Source organism: Lepidochelys olivacea, assembly GCF_965140295.1.
Source record: "Lepidochelys olivacea isolate rLepOli2 genome assembly, chromosome: 13".
In the NCBI taxonomy this organism is placed as follows: Eukaryota; Metazoa; Chordata; order Testudines; family Cheloniidae; genus Lepidochelys; species Lepidochelys olivacea.
Window position 1 is genome coordinate 33,973,652 of NC_140423.1, and position 27,165 is coordinate 34,000,816.

A 27,165-nucleotide genomic window follows, 5' to 3' on the forward strand; every position below is an offset into this window, starting at 1 on the left:
TAGGGGATGAAACATTGTTTTCTTGCACCCATCAAAAAGCAGTCACTATTTGGTTGACCCTCTACTATTTGCAAATTTGACACCTATTTGCCAAATATTTTCATTAATGGGGGGAAAGGGGGAAAGTCCAAATTACAATCCAGCATATGGACCCATAGCACCCACCCCCAATATCTTTAGCCTATTGGTTGGGGTACTCAGGTGTGGGAGAAATTCACTCGTTCACTTCCCACCTCTGCCTGCTGTGAAGAAGAGATTTGAAGTTAGCCCCCCCCCACCCCCACCTCTCAGAAAAGTGTTTTAATCTCTGGGCCATAACGTAATTTAGGGCAAGGCTTTCTCAGACTCTTCTGCTGAAGCTGTTCACATTGTATAAATCAGCAGCCCATCATCAGCAGGAGATACACATCATGCTAATGCAGCCATGGTGACACTAACACACGCATCTCTTAGTGGTCACATAGACATTCTGCCAGCCAAGCAGAGGCCTTTGAAGATGCTGAAATGCCAGTGACACAAAACTGATCAGATGTGTGACTTCTTCGCATAGAGAACCTCCTGTTGCCAACCAGCTACCCAGAGAGGTAAAACTATTCACCCATTCAAGGTCATTGCTATCTCCATGTGCATCACCAAGTCATTCATTTCTGATGTATAGGAGGCAAGCATGGCTTTGGTTTTATCATCATAGATTAAGCTATTTTTCCTCAGCTCTTGGTCAGTAGTCTCTCCAACTAAGGCAATATCATTCTCATATTCAAGATCCACTAAAGATGAATCTTTAAATAGTATACCTCCTCCTTGGGCCTCAGTCATCGGATAGTCTATTATACCATTAAATACCAAAGGGTGAGAGATTGCATACCTGACACACCCGTGATTCAACTGAAAACCGGTCTGTAATACAACCATTGACCCTTACAGAGGTCAATGTACCATGGTACTGTTCCTCCCTGTGGTACACTAGGCCTCAGGCACCCCACACTGGTGAAGCTGTATCCACAGCACTGGTTGATGCAGTGAGTCAAAACTGGCTGCAAAGTCTATAAACACGATGGTAACATCCTTGGGTCACTCTATTCATTTTTCAGTAAACCTATCTGTCTATCAAGTCTGACACATGGAGTTTGCCTTTAATAATTGTTAAGATTGTTTCAGGATCTGTCACTACAGTTGTGCTTTTTGTACCATATAATGGAATGGACATTTCACCCAATAGGTCTCTCTGGGTTGTAGAGCCACCCTCCCTATGGGGTGAGGCAGGAGGCCCTTTCCAATAGTTGACTAACACCTTACACTTAGAGTATGTCCACACAGTCTACTAGGGGTATGAGTCCCAGCTCATGTAGACATACTCACGCTCGCTCTCACTGAGGTAGATCACTTAAAATAGTAGTGTAGCTGTTAAACACCTAAACACCTGTCAGGAATGGTCTAGATAATACTTAGTCCTGCCATGAGTGCCGGGGACTGGACTAGATGACCTCTCGAGGTCCTTTCCAGTCCTATGATTCTATGAAGTACAGACAGAGGATGGAGTTTCTTTAGGAGGAAGACATGAATCATGCAATCTCTGGCAGATAGTGGGAATATCAAAGGCCATTTGGGGACAATATGCATGAAGTGGATTTTCAAGAAAATTGTTGGTGGTGAAAATTATGCAAATGACTCACTTGAAATCCATCCTTTTGAAGCTGCACTTTGAACAGATACTGATTGTCTGGCTGATTACGTAATCAAGGTCGCTTTTAAGAGCAAAACTGGAGAAATCAATGACCTATAGAGTAAGGAGTAGCTCTTGGTCTGGGCTGAGGATGTAATGAACTTGAAAAGACAGGAAAACCCTTGGGTAGTGGTTGAAGAACAGCTCCTGCCAGAGCCTGGCACACATACTTAATCTCATCTAAACTCATCCTTCACTAGAAGCTAAATTAGTCTGGCTTTGCTCTTAAGTTACAGGAAGAGAATCTGTCTGATTTACACTCTCCTGGCCTCTTCAGATTCTCCAGTGTGTCCATGCAATGGTCAGTATGGTTCCCTGAATGTGACCCAGCCTATTCAAAATGGTTCCAGTGCTCCCCAAGGGCAGAAGGCTACAGACTTTAAGGCATTGCCTCTCAACAACCATTAAGGCTATGTCTACACTATGAGCAAGAGGTGTCAGTCCCAGTTCATCCAGCTAGGATTCCAAAATTAGCAGTGTAGCAGTAATATCATGGGCAGCAGTGAGTGGAGGCACAGGCTATTTTCACTGAGTAGAAACCCACCTGAACCCAATGGGTATGTATTTGGCATATCTTGCCCATGCCACTGTCTGTACTTCATAGAATCATAGGACTGGAAAGGACCTCAAGAGGTCATCTAGTCCAGTCCCCAGCACTCATGGCAGGACTAAGTATTATCTAGACCATTCCTGACAGGTGTTTAGGTGTTCAACAGCTACACTACTATTTTAAGTGATCTACCTCAGTGAGAGCGAGCGTGAGTATGTCTACATGAGCTGGGACTCACACCCCTAGTTGATTGTGTGGACACACACTAAGCGTAAGGTGTTCAGTAAGATTTGTCCAGGATGTTACAGGACACCATCATATCTGTCCCAATGGCACTCTTGCAATACAGTGTCTGAACCCCCTGCTGCACTTAGACAAGTCAAACCTTCCTGGATCCTTACTCCCTGTCTTGAATGCAATTCCTTGGAGACTCTGCAGCTAATCATATCCTTTTGTATGACATCCATCCATCCAGTTTGGGTCTCCCAACCCTTCTCTTACCCTCCACTTCTAAGACAAACTCCCTGTTTCCTTTATATTCTTCCAATTTTCTTTTCACATGGCCAGCCCATCTACACCCGGATTCCCTCAGTTTTTTCTATAATTGGTACCACCTTCACATTTCCCCTACTTCATTGGTTCCAAATAATGGACCAGCCATGTAACTCCAAGCACCCATCTTTACATTTTCATTTCCATTGTATTCAAGATCTGCTCTTGTCTCTTCATCAGTGCCCAGAATTCAAAGCCCTAGAAAGTTCAGGCCTAATTAACATATTTTATATCTCACTTTTCAATTTGATAGGCTTAGAGGAAACACTCATGTTCATATAAATAGGCATATAGTGTCCAATACAGCAAAAGCTCTACATCTGTGAATAGGTTGAACACATGAATAAGCTTATTAAAATTACGTGAGAGTACGCACTACTAACATGAGTGTAAATCTGTCTGCAGGATTGGGATGGTGCATAATGTTGATTAGGCTCAATAATGCAGATGATCTATAAGTAGAAGTCCTGTAGCCTCTGTTGGAGTTCTGAATACAGACAGGCTGTAGGAGTATGTCTATTTAGTCTAAACACTCAAGTACATGCAGTATCATGTCTGTAGAGAAGAAGAGATTCACAAAAAACATAATAGAGGAATGAAAAAGTCCATTCAGTGGAGACCTCTTCCTTTTTTTGTGCAGGATTTTCACAAGGTGAGGATGATGGTTTGGTGAACCAGTGTTGGGAGGGCGTTCTGTGCCTGTGCTGATGGCACTAAGACGACACATAATTAGACTGTGGCGCTTCTTGGCACAGAGAGACATTGAGACCAAAAATGTAGCAAGATTCAGAAAAGGTTTAGATAAGAAGAATATTCAGGGTTATTAAAAATTAATTAGGAAAACATATTTTGAAGGAATATTAAACATCATGTTTCAGGGATTAAGCAAATGTCTAATAGTTAACAATTCTACTGTGTGGAGTGATTATCCCATCTTTGTCTACTGTGACTCTTCCTCTGAACGTCTGGCTCTGGTCACTGTCAGAAGCATGATACTGGGCTAGATATGGCCCTCAGTTTGTACTCAGGATGGCAATTATTTTGTTCCCAACACACAGACAATGGCAGAATTGAGCAGTTTTCTTCAGCAGGATCTGTGACCCACAAAGATCTCAAAGTATTTTGTGTGTATTAACTTGGATACATACCTAGGCCCATAGCTGGGCAGTTTTTTTTTTTTACAGCTATTTTCTCAGCCATTTAAAGAAATCATAATCTAACGCATATCTAGCTAGCTTACTTACTAAGTTCTAAGACTCCATTCCTGTTCTGTCCCCAGCAAAAGCATCACACAGACAGACCCTTTGTTTTTCCCTCCCCCCAGCTTTTGAAAGTATCTTGTCTCCTCATTGGTCATTGTGGTCAGGTGCCAGCGAGGTTATCCTATCTTCTTAACCCTTTACAGGTGAGAGGATTTTTCCTCTGGCCAGGAGGGATTTTAAAGGTGTTTACCCTTCCTTTTATATTTATGACAGTTGTCTTAGGTATTTCTCTCACAGACCAGTGACACCCTTCCCCAGCATGGCTCCAGACTCCCCCCCCTACCCCCCACCATCTTTATTTCTCAAATCTTTCCCGCTGTCATCTTGGGTGGGGATTCAGTGAAGAGTGAGCCAAGATCAACTTACTCCCCAGCCTTAAATAGAATTTACATAAGGTGGGAATCCTTTGTTTCCCAGACCCTTCCAGTGGAAAAATACCAACTCAAGATGGGAACCTGTACCAGCTGACATGACCACCTGACCTAGTAGTGTCAAAGCAGCATCCCAGGAAGCTTCTCAGGAAGGAGAGAGATTAGTATTTTCCAAGTCCCTTTGTTCCCCCTCATGGCCCATCCAGGCTGATTGCATTCTGCCTGGTGGGTCTTCCCCAAGTATAAATACAGTTGTAATCGTTACACAGTTAATATTCCTAACTTCAGATACAGAAATGTTACATGCATACAAATAGGATAAGCATATTCAGCAAATCATAACCATTCCAATGGGATCTTCCATGAACCATCTGGAGTAAAATACATATTAGTTATGCCAAAATCATGTGTAACAAAGCTCTGTCCTGGCCTCCGTGGGTCCCACGTTTCCTGGTGGATTTCGCTAGCCTCAGAGGCTCAATGTGACCCTCCACATAATCCTTCTCTCTCTAGAGACAAGGGTCACAGTCTACTGAGCCATTTTCATCATAAGCCAGTGAGGGAGGTGAGGAGAAGTTATCCTTCCTTGCACAGTCTCTGTTGTCTCCCAGTCTCAGTGATTAATCAGGGGGCAAAGGTGTGGGGAGGGGGGAGCCCAGGCCCACCCTCTACTCTGGGCTCCAGCCCAGGGACCCTAATAGCATCAGCTGACCTTTTAGAAACATGACATGTACAATTCCCTGGGCTACTTCCCCCACAGCGGCCCTCACTTCCTCAAGCTCCACTTTACCCTCACCTCAGGGCCTCCTTCCTTGTGCCTGATATGGTATATACTGCTCAGTCTCTCCAACAGCACAATTTCCTCCCACAGCTCCTGACATCCACACCCACCTGACTAACTGGGAGGCTTTTAACTAGTTTCAGCCAGCTTCAGGTGTCCCAATCAACCGAGCATTCTCCCTGCCTTCTGGAAAGTTCTTAATTGGCCCCAGGTGTCTTAATTGACCTGGAACAGCTTCCATTTCACTTATCCTGGTACCAGGAATTTGTTTAGCCTGGAGCTAATCTATCTATCTCCCACTATTTTTCCATCTGGCCTTTCCCCGTCACACATGTTATAACAATATTGCTACGAAGAATATAGGGAGCAATTTCGCATGTGGATCTAGCCCTCCCTGGAGAGGAAACCCATGGGCTCCAGTGATTAGATTATTAATTAAAAATTCAAATGCTCATATAAATATTCATATAGTGTCCAATCCTTACTCCAGGGAATAGGATGAACATATGAATAATCGTATTGCAATTAAGTGTCACTACAGACCACTAGAATGCATGTGAATCTGTTTGCAAGATTGGGATCATACAGAATCTTGACTGTGCTCCATCCCTCTGGAAGTCTAAAAGAAGAAGTCCTGCTAGATGCCATTGGAGTTCTGAATGCAGACAGGCTGTAGGGATATGACCATTGAGTCTAAACACTCAAGTGAATGCAGTATAAAGTCTATAGAGAACAAGAGTTGCACATAAATATAATAATGAATGAAAAAGCCCATTCAACCAAATTATCCTTTCTTTCTTTCTATAGGCTTTGCATAAGGTGAGGGTGCCTGTTTGGTGAACCGCTGTTGGGAGGGTGTTCAATGCATATGCGGATGGCACAAATAAGACACACAATTAGACTGTGGGACTCCATGCCAAAGGGAAACATAAAGACCATAAATGTAGGAAGAATCAGGAAAGAATTACATAAGACTAGCCAGAGCTATCATCTGATAATCAGTTTAGATCAGGTGTGGGCAAACTACGGCCCGAGAGCCGCATCTGGCCCTCCAGATGTTTTAATCCGGCCCTCGAGCTCCCACCGGGGAGCGGGGTTGGAGGCTTGTCCCATTCCGTGTGGCTCCTGGGAGCAGCGGCATGTTCCCCTCTGGCTCCTATGCGTAGGGGAAGCTGCCCCCGCCCCAAGCACAGCCCCTGCAACTCCCATTGGCTGGGAACCATGGCCAATGGGAGCTGCAGGGCCAGCGCCTGCAGACATGGCAGCATGCAGAGCTGTCTGGCCATGCCTCTGTGTAGTAGCCGTCGAAGGGACATGCCACTGCTTCTGGGAGCTACTTGAGGTAAACACTGCCTGGAGCCTATATGCCTGACCCCCTTCCATGCCCCAGCCCCCTGTGCCAGCCCTGATCCTCCTCCTGCCCTCTGAACCCCTCGGTCCCAGCCCAGAGCACCCTCCTGCACCCCCAACACATCATCCCCAACCCCACCACAGAGCCCACACCCCCAGCCAGAGCCCTCACCCACTCCCGCACCCCAATGCCCAATTTTGTGAGCATTCATGGCCCGCCATACAATTTCCATACCCAGATGTGGCCCTTGGGCCAAAACGTTTGCCCACCCCGGTCTAGATAATACTTAGTCCTGCCCTGAGTGCAGGGGACTGGAATAGATGACCTCTGGAGCTCCCTTCCAGCCCTATGATTCTGTGATTCTACAATAATTCTTTACGATAATATTTCTGGAAGGGATATTCCTTCAAGGCTTAAACCAATCTCTAACAATTAGTGACTCTGCTCTGGGGGCAGATTACCCCACATCTGTGTACTGTCGGGTTACTGAGTCATCCTCTGAACCACTGATTCTGGTCACTGCCAGAAAGAGGATTCTAGACTAGATGGCCAGTCTGACTCAATATGGCAATTCTTATGTTCCCATGACACAGACAATGGCAGTACAAGAAGTGAGCAATGTTCTTTACCCACTTCCTTTATTTGAAGATCTCAGAGGATCTCAGGGGCATCAACGTTGGTTCTATTAATTTAAATGGCATTTATGGTCACAACAACTAAAGGTAACCCAGTCACGTCCAACATTAAAATGTGTTAAACAAGCTTCAGAATTTGGTATACAGAGAGCTCAGCCTTCCTGGTGCTCTCAGATACACCATTAAACACCTTTTTTATTTTTTTTTTTGCATTTAATAAACATACAGAACAGAAGGAAAAACAAATAAAGCTTTTGGAATGGAAGGTATTAAATGAGGTTTTTATTTTAACATTTTTGTCCCCTCCTCTTTAGCTGGGGAGAGTTTTTAGAAAGAACACACACACAAAACCCACCCTTGTTTGACAGACTTTCTGATGGCATTAAAGATGGCAATAACTGTTCTTTTGGGTGAAGGAGAAGAAGTTAGCAGAGCTGGGCTGGAGCTGTCATTGCTTTTGTTAAACTCTGATCCCTGATCCTAGAAGACAAAACAAGAGAACCACACACACAAAAGGGGAGAGAAAAGAACAGCAAAGATAGAAAATTCAGCTTCTGTCTCTGGCATTGACTCTCATTTGCAGCCTCAAGGCTGGAGAGACACAGGTTTAGTACATGGTCTTATTAGCCACTGAGGGACCTGGCAAACTTGAACCAGCATTGGGCTGTGTCATAAATATAAAAGGAAGGGTAAACATCTTTAAAATCCCTCCTGGCCAGAGGAAAAACCCTTTTACCTCTAAAGGGTTAAGAAGCAAGGATAACCTCGCTGGCACCTGACCAAAATGACCAATGAGGAAACAAGATACTTTCAAAAGCTGGGGGGAGGGAAAAACAAAGTCTCTCTGGCTGTCTGTGTGATGCCTTTGCTGGGGACAGAACAGGAATGGAGTCTTAGAACTTAGTAAGTAATCTAGCTAGATATGTGTTAGATTCTGATTCCTTTAAATGGCTGAGAAAATAAGCTGTGCTGAATGGAATGTAGATTCCTGTTCTTGTGTCTTTTTGTAACTTAAGGTTTTGCCTAGAGGGATTCTCTATGTTTTGAATTGGATTACCCTGTAAGGTATTTACCATCCTGATTTTACAGAGGTGATTCTTTTTACTTTTTCTTCTATTAACATTCTTCTTTTAAGAATCTGAATGCTTTTTCATTGTTCTTAAGATCCAAGGGTTTGGGTCTGGGGTCACCTATGCAAATTGGTGAGGATTTTTATCAAGCCTTCCCCAGGAAAGGGGGTGTAAAGGTAAGGGAGGATTTTGGGGGGAAAGACGTTTCCAAATGGGCTCTTTCCCAGTAAAATACCGGTTAGACGTTTGGTGGTGGCAGTGATAAAGTCCAAGGGCAAAAGGTAAAATAGTTTGTACCTTGGGGAAGTTTTAACCTAAGCTGGTAAAAGTAAGCTTAGGAGGTTTTCATGCAGGTCCCCACATCTGTACCCTAGAGTTCAGAGTGGGGAAGGAACCTTGACAGGCTGTTTAGAGCGTTGCTTTTAGCTGCCTCTTTCTGCTCACAGGCTCACAGCAGTACTGCAAAATGTCCAGTCTTGTCCTGCCAAGCCACACTCTCATTAGACAGACGGGAAAATAATAGGAAAGAGAAGAAATAAATAGACTGAGACAGTGGAAAAACTTATTATATAGATAGTACAGTACAGCGAGATCTTCTCCAGCAACTATTTTTGACATTTCTTTTAATTCCAAGAGGGGCTGAAAAGATGAAATGTCAAAATTTTCATGAGATGAAAAACTCTAAACGGTCTGGATGCAGAAGTGTCTAAACACTTCATTTTGAAATTTGGTTGTAACAAAACATTTCCTCTTCAGTGTCCATTTCAAATGAAAAAATTCATTTGGAATGAATATTTTTATTTCAAATGACCTTGAGACAAGTCATTTTATTTTCAAGTTAAGTGAAGATGTCAATTCAAAATGAAAGTTTTCATTTTAATTCGACATTTTGAAATAGAAACTTTCATTTCAGCTTTAGACGTCAAATCCCCTCCCCCAACAAAATAACATGAAATATTTTTCTTCAAAATTCATATTTTCCCACAGAAGTTTTCTATCTTGATGTAACACTTTCAGATTTTTTCCCACAGACATGGGGAAAATGTTGACCAGAACTAATAACCATAAAGTTAATCATGATTCTTGTCCTATAAAAATGAGTCCAACACAGTGACACTTAGTAGGCAGGCCACCCTGCCAAACAGGAGGTGGCAGTAGCTCAGGCCTTCTCTACACTGCCACTTACAGCACTGAAACTCTCTTCGCTCCGGGGTGTGAAAAAACACCCCCCTCCAAGCGATGCAAGTTTCAGCGCTGGAAAGTGGTAGTGTAGGTAGGGCTACAGTGCTGGGAGCTCTTCCCCTCGTGGAGGTGGTTTTATTACAGTGGTGTGTCAGGATATAGATATTCAGGCCTGTCGGTAAAGGCCTGTACTCTAATTTAGGTGTATTCTTATCACTTAGCTAGTTCTAGAGGTATAAAAGAGAGAATCAAAATCACTGTCTGCTGGTGTAAGGTCCTTCTCTTACTGTGACAGTCTGAGGCCCTGTGCTTAGGCTAAGGCCCTTGGCTAAGCAGCAGAGGCAGCCATAAGCTGGGAAGCGACCGGTCACCTCCTCACATTCCAAACCAGTCACATTGAAATAAGGTGCTATTGGGCTGTTAAGAATACAATCCTGTCCTGATAATGCCTATCGCCTCCAGAGAAAGGAAAGAGCCTAGGGGATGTAAAAGGAAGTTTAGTTTGACAGTTTTCTGTTCAGTAACAACTTACTTATCAATAGACATAGCTGGGAAACCCTTATGTCTTTATAGATGTAGTTGTGAAATCCTCACTTCTGTATTGTTTTGTCATTATAGTTCCCACTTTGCTATTGTTTGTCTGTATAATCTCTGTCTGGTTCTGTGATTGTTTTTGTCTGCTGTATAATTAATTTTGCTGGGTGTAAACTAATTAAGGTGGTGGGATATAATTGGTTAAATAATCATGTTACAATATGTTAGGATTGGTTAGTTAAATTTCAGGAAAATGATTGGTTAAGGTATAGCTAAGCGGAACTCAAGTTTTACCATATAGTCTGCAGTCAATCAGGAAGTATGGGCGGGAATGGGAACAGGGACACAGGTAAGGCTCTGTAGTATCAGAGCTGGGAAGGGGGACACTCAGGAAGGAAACTGGAATCATGCTTGCTGGAAGTTCACCCCAATAAACATCGAATTGTTTGCACCTTTGGACTTCGGGTATTGTTGCTCTCTGTTCATGCGAGAAGGACCAGGGAAGTTAGTGGGTGAAGGACTAACCCCCCTAAGACGTTGGAAGAGCATTCTCCCAGCACTGGAGCCGCAACTACACAGCCACGTTAAAGTGCTGACGTGGCAGCACTTTAACATCGGCTGTGTAGACATACCCTCAGTCATGTTTTTTGTCTACTCAATGAGCTGGATGCAAAAGTTGTGAATTTTGATGAGAAAGAGATACATGATTTTTTCATGAAAATATTCCCATTTTCAACCAGCTCTGTTCATTTTTTGTGAAGAATGTGAAAGAAGAAATTCTCTCTGTCAAACCAGAAGGAGAGGGTGGTGTCTTTCTTAACTGGGACAGGGAGTGCATTCTGTCAGTAGTAGGCTGGCACAGGAAGAGATAAGGAACTACCAGTGGGATGATAGTGTGGTTCAAGGCAAGGACAGAGATCGAAGAGATCAGGCTTCAACTTTGTTAGGAGAATGTGAAGTAAATAGGGTAGAGACTAAACAATAATAATCTTGCTTCTGGGCATGCTTTTAGTTTAAACAGGCTGAATAGGCAAGCAAGAGAATGTAAGTGAAAGCACAAGGCTGCACCCTCCCTCCTTCTATCGGCATATAGAGACAAACCTGACTGGTGTGGAGGGCTTTGGAATAAGCTTGCTTGTTTAGCCCCAATAAACCCATCGAATTGCCTGCAGACTGGACTCTGGAGTTTTATTTTCCAGCCAACTGTGTCTGGGAACTGAGAGGGAGGAGGGAGCTGGACCCCTGCCAACATCTTGGTGCCATGACTCAGATACACTTCCCTGGATGGGTAAGTAATACAGTAGCAGTCAGGTAAGTCCCCTGCATCAACTGTCTGCACAGCTGTTTGACGTGGGTATGACAGGCTCTCATGAAGGGAGTTGCGGGTTCTCGAAAACTGGGGTAACTGATTTTTTAAACAGGTGGATATGGAGGAATTGGGGCCCATACCAGGTACAGGGGTCAACCTGGACAGAGATTGAGAAGGAGGTGGGTGAGGTGTTAGAAGATCCCAAGAGATAGGACTTTATACAGAGTAAAACAAATTTATTTGGGGTTTGGATACCATTGGGAACTGGGGGCTGGAGATAGATGATCTGCTGAGCAATTTTTGGTTAAAGTCTGCAGCTTTGGGGACATGAACCAGAGCTGGGTCTGTGTTGCAGCAGGCTAGCATGTCTGGATCAACAAGGCAGGGTTCTGAGTCCCAAGCTGGCAGGGAAAACAGGCTCAGAGGTAATCTCAGCACATCAGGTGGCAGTCTCAAGGGGATCTCTGTGACGAAACCCATCACAGGTACCTGTGGATGGGATTATGTTTAATAATCCAGGACACATGTGTAACCACTCACCGAATACCCACCTGTGAATTAATAAAGTGGGAAGAGGAATGGGAATCAGTTCCAGCAATATGGACAGATGGGTTAAGGGAGAGTGTAGAGGGGGAACGGAAATGTCAATAGACTGTATATGCATCCGAAGTGAGCTGTAGCTCACGAAAGCTTATGCTCAAATAAATTGGTTAGTCTCTAAGGTGCCACAAGTACTCCTTTTCTTTTTGCGAATACAGACTAAGACGGCTGCTACTCTGAAACCTGTATATGGAATGGATCAAGAGCCTTTACTCCGACAGATTGGAAATCTATCAGAAAATATTACATGGTGGGCTGGAGGTAATGGTATAATAAATGAAGGTGTCACAGATACATCATGGCATCTCAATGATAATGAGGTTGAGTATTGGATTAACTCATTGTATTCCTTACAGTGGTATCAATCAAAAGGGAACCAAAATTTGACATTCCAGACACCAGGGGTGTTGGCACAAAGAGGTGTCCCATGATGTAAATATCATTTTGTCCACATGTAATGATGAGGACAACATGGATCAATATAAATGGAAATGCTGATGTGGAGCTAAAATCACTCTAGGGGCACACACAGGGAAATTAAATCTAACTGGTTTGCAAAATGTAACCCTACAGATGGTGTAGATGCCCATCTTGAAAAATCTAGACCTGAACTGGCCACAGCCCAGAGCTAAAAGTATTCCCTGACAGGCAGACCTGAGTGATCCTTTATGGAAGCGAGTGCAACTGGCACTCTTTAATGTGTCCTTTTGATCTGTTACATGGGTAGTCTGTCCCAGTGAGTGGTGGGTGGGCCGGCTATATCCCAACTGCAGCACATCCATAGAATGGTTGAAACAACAATTTAATAGGTGGGTGAGAGGACATACAGAAAAGAGGATTATGGTGAACAATAAACAAGGGAATGGAGCATGGACCTTGGGGGAAAATTGGGCAACTAAGCATTTGATGAGTCACAATGTGAAATTGCAACAAGAAATTAATGAATGGATGGTACATCAAGTAGCTGCAATTGCAGATGAGTGGGAAGTAGCAAAATGAATCTACGGATAGCTGATTGGGCAGGACAATTGGTGAAATAGGCAGGAGATAGTTTTAGACGTTTGATGTGGGGAGAGGTGTGTATGGGAATGCAGAATGCTCAAGTAATGATATTAATAAATGTTATGAGGGACACATGGTTGGGACAGTGACTATCAGTTTTAAATCATGGCGCGAGCCCATACCTATCAACACTTGCAAAAACATGTCCGTCCACATGGAAAACAACATCCCCAACCTGTAAGGCTAGCACTGTGATACCCTGGGAGGGAAATGCAACCAAAGTAGTCCCCATGAGCCTGACGGGAGTACAGGAAAAGAGAAGGATTCAATAGGAACCCTTGGAGAATCAGTGGATAGGATGGAATGGTATAAATTGGACCATAATTGAATAAAACAACTGTGTATTCAGGGGGGGATATATGGATATGGCCCACCTCAATGGTGTCAGAGAAACAAAATGTGTGGCCTATTGCAAAGGGGGGACACTTAAATGTGATGTATATGGGAGATGGAGTGTTCTCCTGGGAATGCATGTAACACTCCTGCAATGTAACACTAGAGGGAAGAAACACAACAGCACATAACCGAACTGCACGCACCTATAAGCTGTTACCAGGACTATGGTGCACAAATGGGTCACTGGAGCAAATTGTTGTGAATACCCGGACCAGTGTGTACTACCCCATCCCACACCAAGTGGTCGAGTTGGTTTGGAAGATACCAAATTTTACTATTGACATTGAATGGACTTATAATATGGACAAAAGCACTCAAAAATTGCAAGAGCTGCTCACTGCAACTGCTGACAATTGCACGCGTTTCAGAACAATGCTGAAAGAATTCTAGCCATGTCAAAGAAGAATAGGTTTGCAAAATGTAACCAGTGCCAGTGGTGGTGGCCAAAATGATGGACTATATTTCATTGAGCAGGACATTCGATATTGCTATGAATTATCATGACACTTGGCCTACTATTAAGTGTTGCTTCTGCAACACTTAGAAGGCAGTGGGCAAGGAGCATATGGCAGTGAAATCAAGAACAGCCATCAATGGGAAGCCTGAGACACTGATTGGAATAGTGTGGAATGCCTGTATGAAGGAAGGTGCGGGCACTAACTCACAGTAGGGCACATCAATCAACAGCACTTTCCATCTTGATACCTGGCCCTATCAGGAAACGTGCTGCCATATGTCCTATGTTTTTCCCAGGATGCCTGGGCAGCGTCTCTTTTACCCAATGGGCCTGCTGAGTTCAATGGAGCCTGTCATAAATATAAAGGGAAGGGTAAACCCCTTTAAAATCCCTCGTGGCCAGAGGAAAAATCCTCTCAGCTGTAAAGGGTTAAGAATCTAGGATAACCTCGCTGGCACCTGACCAAAATGACCAATGAGGAGACAAGATACTTTCAAAAGCTGGGGGGAGGGAAAAACAAAGAGTCTGTCTGTGTGATGTTTTTGCCGGGGACAGAACAGGAATGGAGTCTTAGAACTTAGTAAAAGTAATCTAGCTAGATATGCCTTAGATTCTGATTTCTTTAAATGGCTGAGAAATTAAGCTGTGCTGAATAGAATGGATATTCCTGTCTGTGTGTCTTTTTGTAACTTAAGGTTTTGCCTAGAGGGATTCTCTATGTTTTGAATCTAATTACCCTGTAAGGTATTTACCATCCTGATTTTACAGAGGTGATTCTTTTTATTATTACTTTTTTGTTACTGTTACTTTTATTAAAATTCTTCAAGAACTGAATGCTTTTTTCATTGTTCTTAAGATCCAAGGGTTTGGGTCTGTATGCAAATTGGTGAGGATTTTTAATCAAACCTTTCCAAGGAAGTGGGGTGCAAGGGTTGGGAGGATTTTGGGGGGAAAGACATTTCCAAACAACGCTTTCCTAATAAAATAACCCAGATAAACGTTTGGTGGTGGCAGTGGAAGTCCAAGGGCAAAGGGTAAAATAGTTTGTACCTTGGGGAAGTTTTAACCTAAGCTGGTAAAAGTAAGCTTAGGAGGTTTTCATGCAGGTCCTCACATCTGTACCCTAGAGTTCAGAGTGGGGAAGGAACCTTGACAGAGCCACACCAATTTACATGAGCTGAGCCTTTGACCCAAACTGTCAGATACCTGAGCTGAGAATCTCCAAAATGCAAGTTACCCACAGTTTTATGCTCTTTGATTTTTTTTTAAATAAGATCAACACTACTTGAGAAACTTGAATTTCCCCAGTAATTTCCCCCCAGCTGTTTTCATCTGTATTTTCAGGCTGTAGATGATGGTATTTCGCATCGGGGTCAAGATGTTGTACTGGATAGAGAACATTTCATCCACAACCATGGAAGAGACTGAGCTGGGTTTTGTGTACTGTACAGAACCTGTCGGGTACCATAAACCAACCACAATCAGGAGGGGAGCTGCAGGTGGAGAAGGCTTTACAGCTGCCCTCCGCAGAGCGTATCCTCAGGATGGTGGCGATGATGTGAATGTAGGAGATCAGGATGAGGAGGAAGGAGCTTGATACAAATATCACAACAGAAGTGAGAAGCACCACTTGATTGGTGAGGGTCACAGTGCAGGATAGATGCAATAGGGGAGGGAGCTTCACAGCTGAAATGGCTGATTTGATTGGGGCCACAGAAGTGCAACCTGAGGGCTAAACCTCTGTTAAGCAGGGAATTTATGAAGCCTATTGCCCATGCCCCACTCACCAGCAGAACACAGATCCCTTTGCTAATGGTCTCCATATAACACAATGGGTCACAGATGGCAGTGTAGCAGTCATACACTATTGCTGAGAGAATAAAAATGTCAGCACCAGTAGGCAGGAAAATGAAGAATATCTGGACAAGGCAGCCATCAGCAGAAATGATTTTGTGCTCTGCTAGGAAATTGACCATCATCTTAGGGACAATGGCTGAGGAAAAGCAGATATCGACAAAGGAAAAATGAGACAGGAAGGGTGTGAAGGTGAGGATCAGCCCTTATCAGTATGATCACCACGTTTGCCACAAGCGTGATTAGGTAAATAACTATAAACACCAGGAATAGGAAAATCTGCATCTGTGGGTCACTGGAAAGTCCCAGGAGAATAAATGTAGTCACTTTGGTTTGATTCCGAGTCAGGAAATCTGACCTGTCAGACTGGGGGGAAAAATAATGAAATTAACACAGAAATAAATTGAAATGGCCTGTCGAAATCATCTGACCAAAAGGATTAATGTAAACCGAGGCTGACTACATCCTATAAAATGTGTGCTGTAAAAAGACAAAATGGGCTAGTTGCACAGAACGACTTTGGCACCTACCTACCATTTTAGGTGCCTAAATCCCAGAATCAAGCCCCACTGGTACTCACAAAAACCCTGCTCAGCTATGACATTGAGGGACCCCTATGTCAGTCTGTCCCAGTCTCTCCTGTTGAAGCTGTTCCACTGTGGTTAAATAATAAAAGAGGCTTTGGAGCAGAGGCACCGGATACTCAGCCGTCTGCATCGGAGGGTGAGTGCTCTAACCACCAGAATATACAGTCATTCATGCTCTTGCTGTCTCTCTCTGGCCCAATATCTCTTTAATCTGTCCCACTAACTTCAACAGAGCTACATCTGATTTACACCAGCTGGAGATTTGATCCCTTGACGCCTATGGAGCTATGGATGATTTACACCAGCATGGGATCTGGCCATTCTATAAATACTTTACAAAAATACAGAATGTAATATCGTAGAATTTTATTGGATGGATTCCTATTAACATCTCTAGGATTCTAGAAGAAGACAAAGACAAAGAAGACGAGGAGGAGGCAGAGGAAGTGGAAGAAACCTCCAAGGCCTAGAAATTCTGGTTTAGCACCCAGCAGGGTATAGTCTGTCAATCCAAACTAATATGGAGAATACAGGTAATTGATAAATATTATGAATGCCATAAAGGGGCGGGGGGTGGGGTGGTCAGACAAGCTTATCTGGGACAGCCTCCTCCCCTAGCAGGGTGAGTTGTCTGAAGGTAGGCAAGCCCATGTATCATTCAACTGTTCAAATAAACAACCAGAGATCATTAGAGTGAAAAGGACTCATCTTATAAACCAAAAAGTGATCTGAGGTTGTCTTTTGCAAAACCAGAAGAGAGGCTGAAGCAAACAAATGCTCCAACACTGGAAGGAGAGAAATGACAACACAGAGAAAGAAATGAAGGAGCATAGACTCACTGCACAACTGAGAGCTTTATTCCAAATAGGAGAATTTATGCAAATGGAGATTGAAAACCTGAAAAGGGAGGTTAGTCATGTAGAACTACATGCAAACATTTTGGTAGAAGCAATGATACAGGATAAAGAGAAACCAGCAATGGAAGAAAAATTGAGGAAAAATATGAATGAAACAGCACCTGAAGAAAGTACAGGAAATATGAATAATTTGTTGATTTGAGATCATGCAAAGTGTAACAGACATTGAGGATTGACCAGTGTTGCCAAGTAAGAAATTTGTACACCAGGAAAAACTGGATGATAACACAAGAACTTAATGAAGGACTCAAGGAAACTGGAGTAAAACCACCAATAGCCGGTAGAATTATATAATTTATGCTACAGTAACAGTAGCAGCTCATCAGCGTAAGATCAAGCCATCTGAGGATGTGAACCATCTTTCATGGCAATGAAGGTTAAAGCAGAAGAGTAAGCTTTTATATCAGCCTACGGGATGCATGAGAAAAACCATCTGAAGAGGTAAGAGAAGCAAACAGCCTTGGAGATAGCAGCTGGATGAGAGAGTCGTGAAGGAACAATGTAAATGAGAGCTGATCCATCTGAGTCATAGCCTTGAAAGATATTGAACACAAAGTTATTAGTACCAAGAGAACAGTCTCTTCACCAGAGACCCAAGGAGATTCTTTGATCTGATGGATGTTAAAAACAGAATAGGCAAAAATAGAGAGCCAATAAATGAAGTGGAATAGTTTCAGCACTGCTGGAAAGAAATCTGGTCTAAGACTGTGCAACATAATCAGACAGTGAACCGGATTAAAAATGAGAGGAAAAAATTACAAATCACACCCCAGAGGAATAGAAAGAAAGAAAGAAAGAAAGAAAGAAAGAAAGAAAGAAAGAAAGAAAGAAAGAAGGTACTAAGAGGAATGAAAAATTGGAAAAAACACTCAGACCAGCTGGTATGTTTGGATTCTGGATGAAACGTCTTAGAAACACTCCATGATTGTTTATTTTAACAATTTCATAAATGTTTGAAGAACGGATTTCCAGGGTGGATGATGACAGGGACAACTCTCCCCATACAGAAAAGAAAGAAAGAAAGACATAGTGATCCTAAGAATTATAGACTGACCATATGTTTACCCACTATATGGAAACTTCTAACAACATCTCTGGCAAAAAAAAATCTGGAAAGTGCCAGTTAGCAATGGAATGCTGGTTCCTGAGCAAAGAAACAATACAGTAAATATGAAAGGGACAAAAACCAGCCCAGGCCGAATAGGAGGATCACCTGAGTTGCAAACAAAGAAAAAGTTAGTGATTGTGTGGATAGACTACCTTCAAGGCATACAAAAGCATCTCACAATCATGGATCACTGAGACCCTGAAAATGCCCAAGGCTCATCCAAAGATCATTTCCTTTCTGCAGCAATCTATGTTTAACTGGAGCACTTGACTCTCACTGGAGGGGACTCATTGATGAGGTCTAAATTAAAAGAAATCTTTCAAGGATATGCCTTAGCACCAGCACTGTTTGTGGTACCCATGGTGCCACTGGCACAGATCTTGTTTAGATATGATAAATTGTGGCGATCAGCAAAGAGCAATGACCAGTTAACCATTTGTTAGACATGGGCAATCTGAAACTCCATGAACAGTCACAAAAAGGGGCTACAAAGAAGGATAATATGTGGAAAAGTTTGGTGAAGATATAGAGCTACTGATTGGCTTGGCTAACTGTGTGTCAGCGTCTGTAAAGATGGCTAGACTGGTACAATCTGATGACATACACATTAATGAAGGAACTGTCCATGCTATCTCAGCATGACCCCTACAAATATCTTAGAATCAGGGAACTGTCGGAGCTACAACATAAGAAATTGAGAGACAAAGCAAGGAAAGAATATTGCAGATGTGTAAGAACTACTCTACGGACAAAGCTCAAGTCTTAAGAATTTGATCTGAGCCATTAATATGCGGGTGATGCCAGTAGTAGACAAGATTGCTGGAATAATCAAGAGGAGAATAAAAAAGTATGTATCAGCAACAGCTGTCCTGCTTGGATGTCAGAGTATTGACTAGCAACCAAGGCATGGACAAAATGTAAATCCCATGATGTGACAAAGGGAAAATTCTGCTATCTGTGGAGGAAGCACTTGATAATGAAGAATATTATATCAAACTATGTGAGGAGTCAATCAGAATAAAGATCATCTGATCATGTTAACAAGCAATGATTGAGCTGCATCCTAGCCCAAGAAATCATGAAAGAAAGGAGAAAGGATACTACTAGAAAAGAGTGGAAAGATGTACACAGAAATGGAAGGAAAAGGCCAGGGTAGGGATCGTCGAATCGTGGAAGTCAATGAATGGCTACGCAGGTGGTGTCGGAAAGAATGCTTTGGATTCTTCGACCATGGGATGGTGTTCCAAGAAGGAGGAGTGCTAGGCAGAGACGGGCTCCACTTAATGAAGAGAGGGAAGAGCATCTTCGCGAGCAGGCTGGCTAACCTAGTGAGGAGGGCTTTAAACTAGGTTCAACGGGGTAAGGAGACCAAAGCCCTGAGGTAAGTGGGGAAGCAGGATACTGGGAGGAAGCACGAGCAGGAGCGTGTGAGAGGGGAGGGCTCCTGCCTCATACTGGGAACAGGGGGCGATCAGCGGGTTATCTCAAGTGCCTGGGAAATGCACAAATGCACAAAGCCTGGGAAACAAGCAGGGAGAACTGGAGGTCCTGGCGAAGTCAGGGAATTATGATGTGATTGGAATAACAGAGGCTTGGTGGGATAACTCACATGACTGGAGTACTGTCATGGATGGGTATAAACTGTTCAGGAAGGACAGGGAGGCCAGAAAAGGTGGGGGAGTTGCACTGTATGTAAGGGAGCAGTATGACTGCTCAGAGCTCAAGTATGAAACTGCAGAAAAACCTGAGAGTCTCTGGATTAAGTTTAGAAGCGTGAGCAACAAGGGTGATGTCGTGGTGGAAGTCTGCTATAGACCACCGGACCAGGGAGATGAGGTGGACGAGTCTTTCTTCCGGCAACTCGCAGAAACTACTAGATCGCACGCCTTGGTTCTCATGGGCAACTTCAATCATCCTGATATCTACTGGGAGAGCAATACAGTGGTGCACAGACAATCCAGGAAGTTTTTGGAAACTGTAGGGGACAATTTCCTGGTGCAAGTGCTGGAGGAACCAACTAGGGGCAGAGCTCTTCTTGACCTGCTGCTCACAAACCGGGAAGAATTAGTAGGGGAAGCAAAAGTGGATGGGAACCTGGGAGGCAGAGACCATGAGAGGGTCGAGTTCAGGATCCTGACACAAGGAAGAAAGGAAAGCAGCATAATACGGACCCTGGACTTCAGAAAAGCAGACTTTGACTCCCCCAGGGAACTGATGGGCAAGATCCCCTGGGAGAATAACATGAGGGGAAAGGAGTCCAGGAGAGCTGGCTGTATTTTAAAGAACCCTTATTGAGGTTACAGGGACAAAACATCCCGATGTGTAGAAAGAATAGTAAATATGGCAGGCGACCAGCTTGGCTTAACAGTGAAATCCTTGCTGATCTTAAACACAAAAAAGAGGCTTACAAGATTGGACAAATGACCAGGGATGAGTATAAAAATCTTGCTCGGGCATGTAGGAATGGAATCAGGAAGGCTAAATCACACCTGGAGTTGCAGCTAGCAAGGGATGTTAAGAGTAACAAGAAGGGTTTCTTCAGGTATGTTGGCATTAAGAAGAAAGCCAAGGAAAGTGTGGGCCCCTTAACTAAATGAGGGAGGCAACCTAGTGACAGAGAATGTGGAGAAAGCTAACGTACTCAGTGCTTTTTTTGCCTCTGTCTTCACGAACAAGGTCAGCTTACAGACTACTGCACTGGGCAGCACAGCATGGAGAGGAGGTGGCCAGCCCTCTGTGAAGAAAGAAGTGGTTCGGGACTATTTAGAAAAGCTGTACGTGCACAAGTCCATGGGGCCGGATGCGTTGCATCCGAGAGTGCTAAAGGAATTGGCGGATGTGATTGCAGAGCCATTCGCCATTATCTTTGAAAACTCATGGTGATTGGGGGAAGTCCCGGAAGATTGGAAAAAGGCTAATGTAGTGCCCATCTTTAAAAAAGGGAAGAAGGAGGATCCTGGGAACTACAGGCCGGTCAGCCTCACCTCAGTCCCCGGAAAAATCATGGAGCATGTCCTCAAGGAATCAATTCTGAAGCACTTAGAGGAGAGGAAAGTGATCAGGAACAGTCAGCATGGATTCACCAAGGGCAAGTCATGCCTGACTAATCTAATTGCCTTCTATGATGAGATAACTGGTTCTGTGGATGAAGGGAAAGCAGTGGACGTGTTGTTCCTTGACTTTAGCAAAGCTTTTGACACGGTCTGCAACAGTATTCTTGTCAGCAAGTTAAAGAAGTATGGGCTGGATGGACGCACTACAAGGTGGGTAGAAAGTTGCCTAGATTGTCGGGCTCAATGGGTAGTGATCAATGGCTCCATGTCTAGTTGGCAGCCGCTATCAAATGGAGTGCCCCAAGGGTCGGTCCTGGGGCCAGTTTTGTTCAATATCTTCATTAATGATCTGGAGGATGATGTGGATTGCACCCTCAGCAAGTCTGCGGATGACACTAAACTGGGAGGAGTGGTAGATACGCTGGAGGGTAGGGATAGGATACAGAGGGACCTAGACAAATTGGAGGATTGGGCCAAAAGAAATCTGATGAGGTTCAACAAGGACAAGTGCAGAGTCCTGCACTTAGGACAGAAGAATCCAATGCACCGCTACAGACTAGGGACCGAATGGCTAGGCAGCAGTTCTGCAGAGAAGGACCTAGGGGTGACAGTGGACGAGAAGCTGGATATGGGTCAACAGTGTGCCCTTGTTGCCAAGAAGCAATGGCATTTTGGAATGTATACGTAGGGGCATTGCCAGCAGATCGAGGGACATGATCGTTCCCCTCTATTCGACATTGGTGAGGCCTCATCTGGAGTACTGTGTCCAGTTTTGGGCCCCACACTACAAGAAGGATGTGGAGAAATTGGAGAGAGTCCAGCAAAGGGCAACAAAAATGATTAGGGGACTGGAACACATAAGTTACGAGGAGAGGCTGAGGGAACTGGGATTGTTTAGTCTACAGAAGAGAAGAATGAGGGGGGATTTGATAGCTACTTTCAACTACCTGAGAGGTGGTTCCAGAGAGGATGTTTCTAGACTATTCTCAGTGGTGGAAGAGGACAGGACAAGGAGTAATGGTCTCAAGTTGCAGTGTGGGAGGTTTAGGTTGGATATTAGGAAAAACTTTTTCACTAGGAGGGTGGTGAAACACTGGAATGCGTTGCCTAGGGAGGTGGTGGAATCTCCTTCCTTAGAAGTTTTTAAGGTCAGGCTTGACAAAGCCCTGGCTGGGATGATTTAATTGGGGATTGGTCCTGCTTTTGAGCAGGGGGTTGGACTAGATGACCTCCTGAGGTCCCTTCCAACCCTGATATTCTATGATTCTATGATCTCTAGTTTTTTTATATAAGAATGCCTAGCACTGCTCACATGGGATTCTTAAATAGGTTAAGTGCCAGATGGGGAAGGGGAGGCATAGAATCCAAACCCACTACAGTACCTGGAAGTGCTGTGAAAAGAACCAGAAGACTGAAAAACTTCTTATTTTGTTCACTATGGAATCCAGCTGTTAAATGCAGTGGTGTTTCTCTGGGATTAGATCAGTGTAACTAAGGTCACAGAGTGACCCAAACTCTCCTGGCTCACGGTTCAGTGCCCTACACACCAAACCATAGATGCTCATGATCAGCGTACTAGGGAATAGGTCAGAGGGAAGAATTTACGCTGCAGTTTCAAAAGGATCCCAAGATAGTTAGCCAGCCACTTCTGATGGGATTTGGGTAGCTGATCTCTTAGGCTCCTTTTGAAATCTAAGCTTTAGAGTAGATATTTTTCTTTCAAAATTTCTTTTTCATGTTTATATTATTTCTGTTATTTTTCACAATATTTCACAATGTACATTGAAATAGTCTATTATTCCATTGTATTCTTCTATTATACTAAAAAAAACTGACAGTCACCACTCAGAAGAGATTGAAATATCTTCTTTCTAGATCAAAAGGGCTCTTGTTTCTGTTCTGATGAGACAGTTTGCCATTTTCACACTTTTATCCTAGTTCCTTCTCAAAATTGTCGAGGAAGCAAACTGCTCCAATCTCTGCTAAGTAGCAGCTGCCCTCCAAAACTGGTTGGTTTGTGAAAAGGAAAAAGGGAAGAGAAAAAATAAATGAGAAAAGAAAATTTTGACTTTTATTATTATATTGTGAAAACTTGACATAATAAGGCATGCCATAGAGTGCAGACTACTGACATGTCATGACAATGTTAAAATAAATGGAATAACGTACATTGCAAAACAAACATTTTGAAGTGGAATTTTGATTCCTCCCCCCCCCCCAACAAACGGTTTGAAATGGGTTTGTTTTGCAATTTCCATTTCACATGACATTTGGAAAATACTGGTTTCTGCTGTGATTTGGAATGAAAACAAATGTCAAAAAGTCTCCATTTTCCCCATTTGATTTCCTGTCACTGCCTGCCTAAATCAGTTATATCCAGGCCATTGGGCAATAGTATCATGTCCTACTCGGGTGCCCAGATGTCCCAATTTTATAGGGACAGTCCCAATTTTTTGAGTCTTTTTTTTTATATAGGCTCCTATTAGCCCCCACCCCCATCCCGATTTTTTACACTTGCTGTCTTTTCACCCTATATCCTACTGAATGCCTTTCTCAAGATTTCTTTAATGTCTTTGTTCCTTAGCGTGTAAATGAAAGGATTAAGCAATGGTGTCATGATAGTGTTCAAGAGGGTGACAACTTTGTTCATTTCCAGTGAGTTTTGTTTGGAAGGCTTGACATAAAGAAAGATGGAGCAGCCGTACCATAAAACCACGACGGTGAGATGGGCAGAGCAAGTGGAAAAGGCCTTTTGCCAGCCTTGGTCAGATGGGATTCTCAGGACAGTGGAGATGATGTAAATGTAAGAGACCAGGATGACGGCACAGGATCCAAGGATGACAATAAAGCAGACAGTAATATACACCATCTCAGCGAGATGCGTGTCGGTGCAGGACAGCTCTATCCAAGAATCTACATCACAGAAGAAATGGTTGATGACGGAAGAGTCACAGAAGGACAACCTGGTGATCAGAAACGCCAGCACAGAAGTAGTCAGGAGGCTACTTGCCCATGATCCAAGAACCAGCTGAATGGACAAAGTGCTGTTCATGATACAGCTATAGCGCAATGGGTGGCATATGGCCAGATAGCGATCATAGGCCATGACAGACAGAAGTAGATATTCGGTGCAGCCAAGGGAGAAGACAAAGTACATCTGCAGGAGGCAACTGGGGAAGGAGATGGTTTTGCTTTGGGACACTAGGAGAGCAAGAGTTTTGGGAATGTAGCCTGTGGTGAACCAGATGTCCAGAAAGGAGAGATTACAGAGGAAGAAATACATCGGGGTGTGCAGGTGGCGGTGGATCCCCACTAAGGAGATGATGGTGATATTTCCCATCAGCGTCAGGAGGTACATGAACAAGAAAAGCAGGAAGAGAGCAATCTGCAAATACCGAGAGCCAGGGAACCCCAGCAGAATAAATTCCCTCACATTGGTCTGATTTCCCTTCGCCATTGGGTGCCCTCTTAAAACTGTTAAGACACAGGAAACTATAAAGGGAAGACAAAGAAATACCCAGGTGACTTGGTTAATTGCAGCTCATTGTTAACAAACTGAGCAGTCATGTACATAGATAATATATATTATTTTTTTAAAGCCCAAAGGGATTATACAATCTGACCTCCTGTATCACACAGGTTGGATAATTCCTTTCACCAAAGCCCAGTAGCTAATGGTTGAACCAGGGCTTACCTCTTAGGAAAAAGATATCCTATCTTGACAAGAGCCCTCATCTCCCATTAAAGAGCAGTATCCTGCAGGATACTGAACACAATTTATGTGAAGTAGTGCACATTCAGTTCTCAGTAGGAGATGTGAGTATGTTGTCATCTGAGAACTAGAGTTTCAATGGCAGATTGGCACCTAACTTCCCTAGGTTCCTTTGAAAATCCCAGCCTTAGATTCTGGTCCTCCCACAGAGCCAAGAAACCTGGCCTAACTGACCTCCCAAAGCCAGATGTAGAATCCTGGATTTCTTGCTCTCAGCCCTCTGCTCTAACCACGAGGCCCCACTTCCCTCCTAGAGCTGGGAATGGAACACAGGAATCCTGACTTCTAGCCCTAGAACCCTTAGACCCCATCCCACTCCCAGAGCTGGAAAACAGAACCGAAGCATCCTGATTCCTTTTTCTAAGCCAGAGGTTCTCAAACTGTGGTCTGCGGACCACTAGTGGTCTGCAAGCTCCATTCAGGTGGTCCACGGATATTTCCCTCTAAGGTGAGCATCTGGGCAGCCTCACACAAGAGAATGAAGGGCCACCCACCTAATTAGTGGAGCCATGAAGGTGTGGCTTCACTAATTAGGTGCCTGGACCCTTAAGACGCACATGTAAGGTGAGGTTGTGGTCTTGGAGGGAATAGGGGGTAGGTGGTAGGGGCAGCAGGGTGAGAAGAGTGGGTCTGGTGAATTTGGGACATGCAGGGCTGCAGCGGCCAGAGAGGTGACTTTCCCCAGCTCCAGGGCTGCGGATGCCAGAGAGAGATGACCCTCCTTCCCAGTCCCAGCTTGGGGGCTGCTGTGGTCGGGTAGAGGCACATCCATTGCATTAAAAAGATAGACTACAGATATTAAAATATGAATTGTGTGCTTTTATTTGTAAAACAAAAAATACATTAAGGTTTTTTTTATATCGCGCTTTTATCCAAACCACTTTACAATAGTTAGCTAATGGTACAAATGTTTGGAAAGATCATAAAGTGGTCTCTGAGACCCTAAGCAATTTTCAAGTGGTCCATCGGAAAAAAAAAGTTTGAGAACCACTGTTCTAAGCTATTAGCTCACACTCCCTCCAGAGCCAGAACATCAGAACATAAGAACAGCCATACTGTGTCATGTGGAGGGATAGCTCAGTGGTTTGAGCATTGGCCTGCTAAACCCAGGGTTGTGAGTTCAATCCCTGAGGAGGCCATTTAGGGATCTGGGGCAAAAATTGGGGATTGGTCCTGCTTTGAGCAGGGGGTTAGACTAGATGACCTTCTGAGGTCCCTTCCAACTCTGCTATTCTAGAATATCAAAGGTCCATCTAGCCCAGTATCCTCTCTTCCAACAGTGGCCAATGCCAGGTGCCCCAGAGGGCATGAACAGAATGTCTGCCTTGAGACATCTAAAGGACAATCCTCTGTTGTTGATGGAGTGCATATTTGACTTATACCTCCTTTGAACCATTGGTAACCATGATGGTACCCCCGATTTCCAGACTCCATTCACTTCTAATTCTGGGTATTCTCTATATTAAGGTTCCATTCATACATAGTTTGTAAAGGATTAATAATTGAAGCTTTAATAAATGCTTACCCAATTTGTATTGAGGCCAACCACTCCAAATGTGTTTATAAACCCGATATATAACCATTTCTGAAACTTTCTACTGATGTGCTTATAACCCTGGGAACATATACTGCTTATGTCTTTAGCATGCTTAAAATCAATTAAACTTTGTCAATAGGCATGGAAGAATTCATTTTCCCCATTGCTAATATCAATGCTTATTTTTAAGCATTGCTTTTCTATTTTTATGGATTTAGATTTCCATATTTGCACAGTATTATGCTTTTAAGTGTTTATTTCCATTTTTATCAATTAAATGTTCAAAGTTGCAGTTCATTATGTGGGCCAGACAATGGAGCAGAGTCAGACAATTATTTAATGACAGTAGATGCTGAGATTCAACATGTTAAACGTTTATAACTGTTAAAACTCTGTCATCACTTGTCAAAATAAGCAGAGCAAATACCCTTAAGCAGCATTTTCCTTCCTGACCTGTTAATTTGGATTATTGATGGAAATATATTTATGTCATTTTCTGGGT

General features: G+C 43.5%; 1 protein-coding gene and 1 pseudogene across 2 annotated transcripts; both read right to left on the minus strand.

Annotated features, from left to right (window-relative positions):
* Positions 1-15,116: 15,116 nt before the first annotated feature.
* On the minus strand, positions 15,117-16,406 carry LOC311529445 (olfactory receptor 5G9-like; annotated as a pseudogene). The gene is made up of 2 exons: positions 16,386-16,406; positions 15,117-16,055 (listed from the first exon to the last, which is right to left on the minus strand). The product of its transcript is annotated as an olfactory receptor 5G9-like (transcript).
* A 7,478-nt stretch (positions 16,407-23,884) lies between these two features.
* LOC311529446 (olfactory receptor 287-like) lies at positions 23,885-24,811 on the minus strand (the record flags this gene model as incomplete). The annotated part of the gene is made up of 1 exon (XM_084645419.1): positions 23,885-24,811. The coding sequence occupies one exon, from the start codon at positions 24,809-24,811 to the stop codon at positions 23,885-23,887; it is 927 nt and encodes a 308-aa protein (XP_084501545.1).
* Between the last annotated feature and the right edge of the window lie 2,354 nt (positions 24,812-27,165).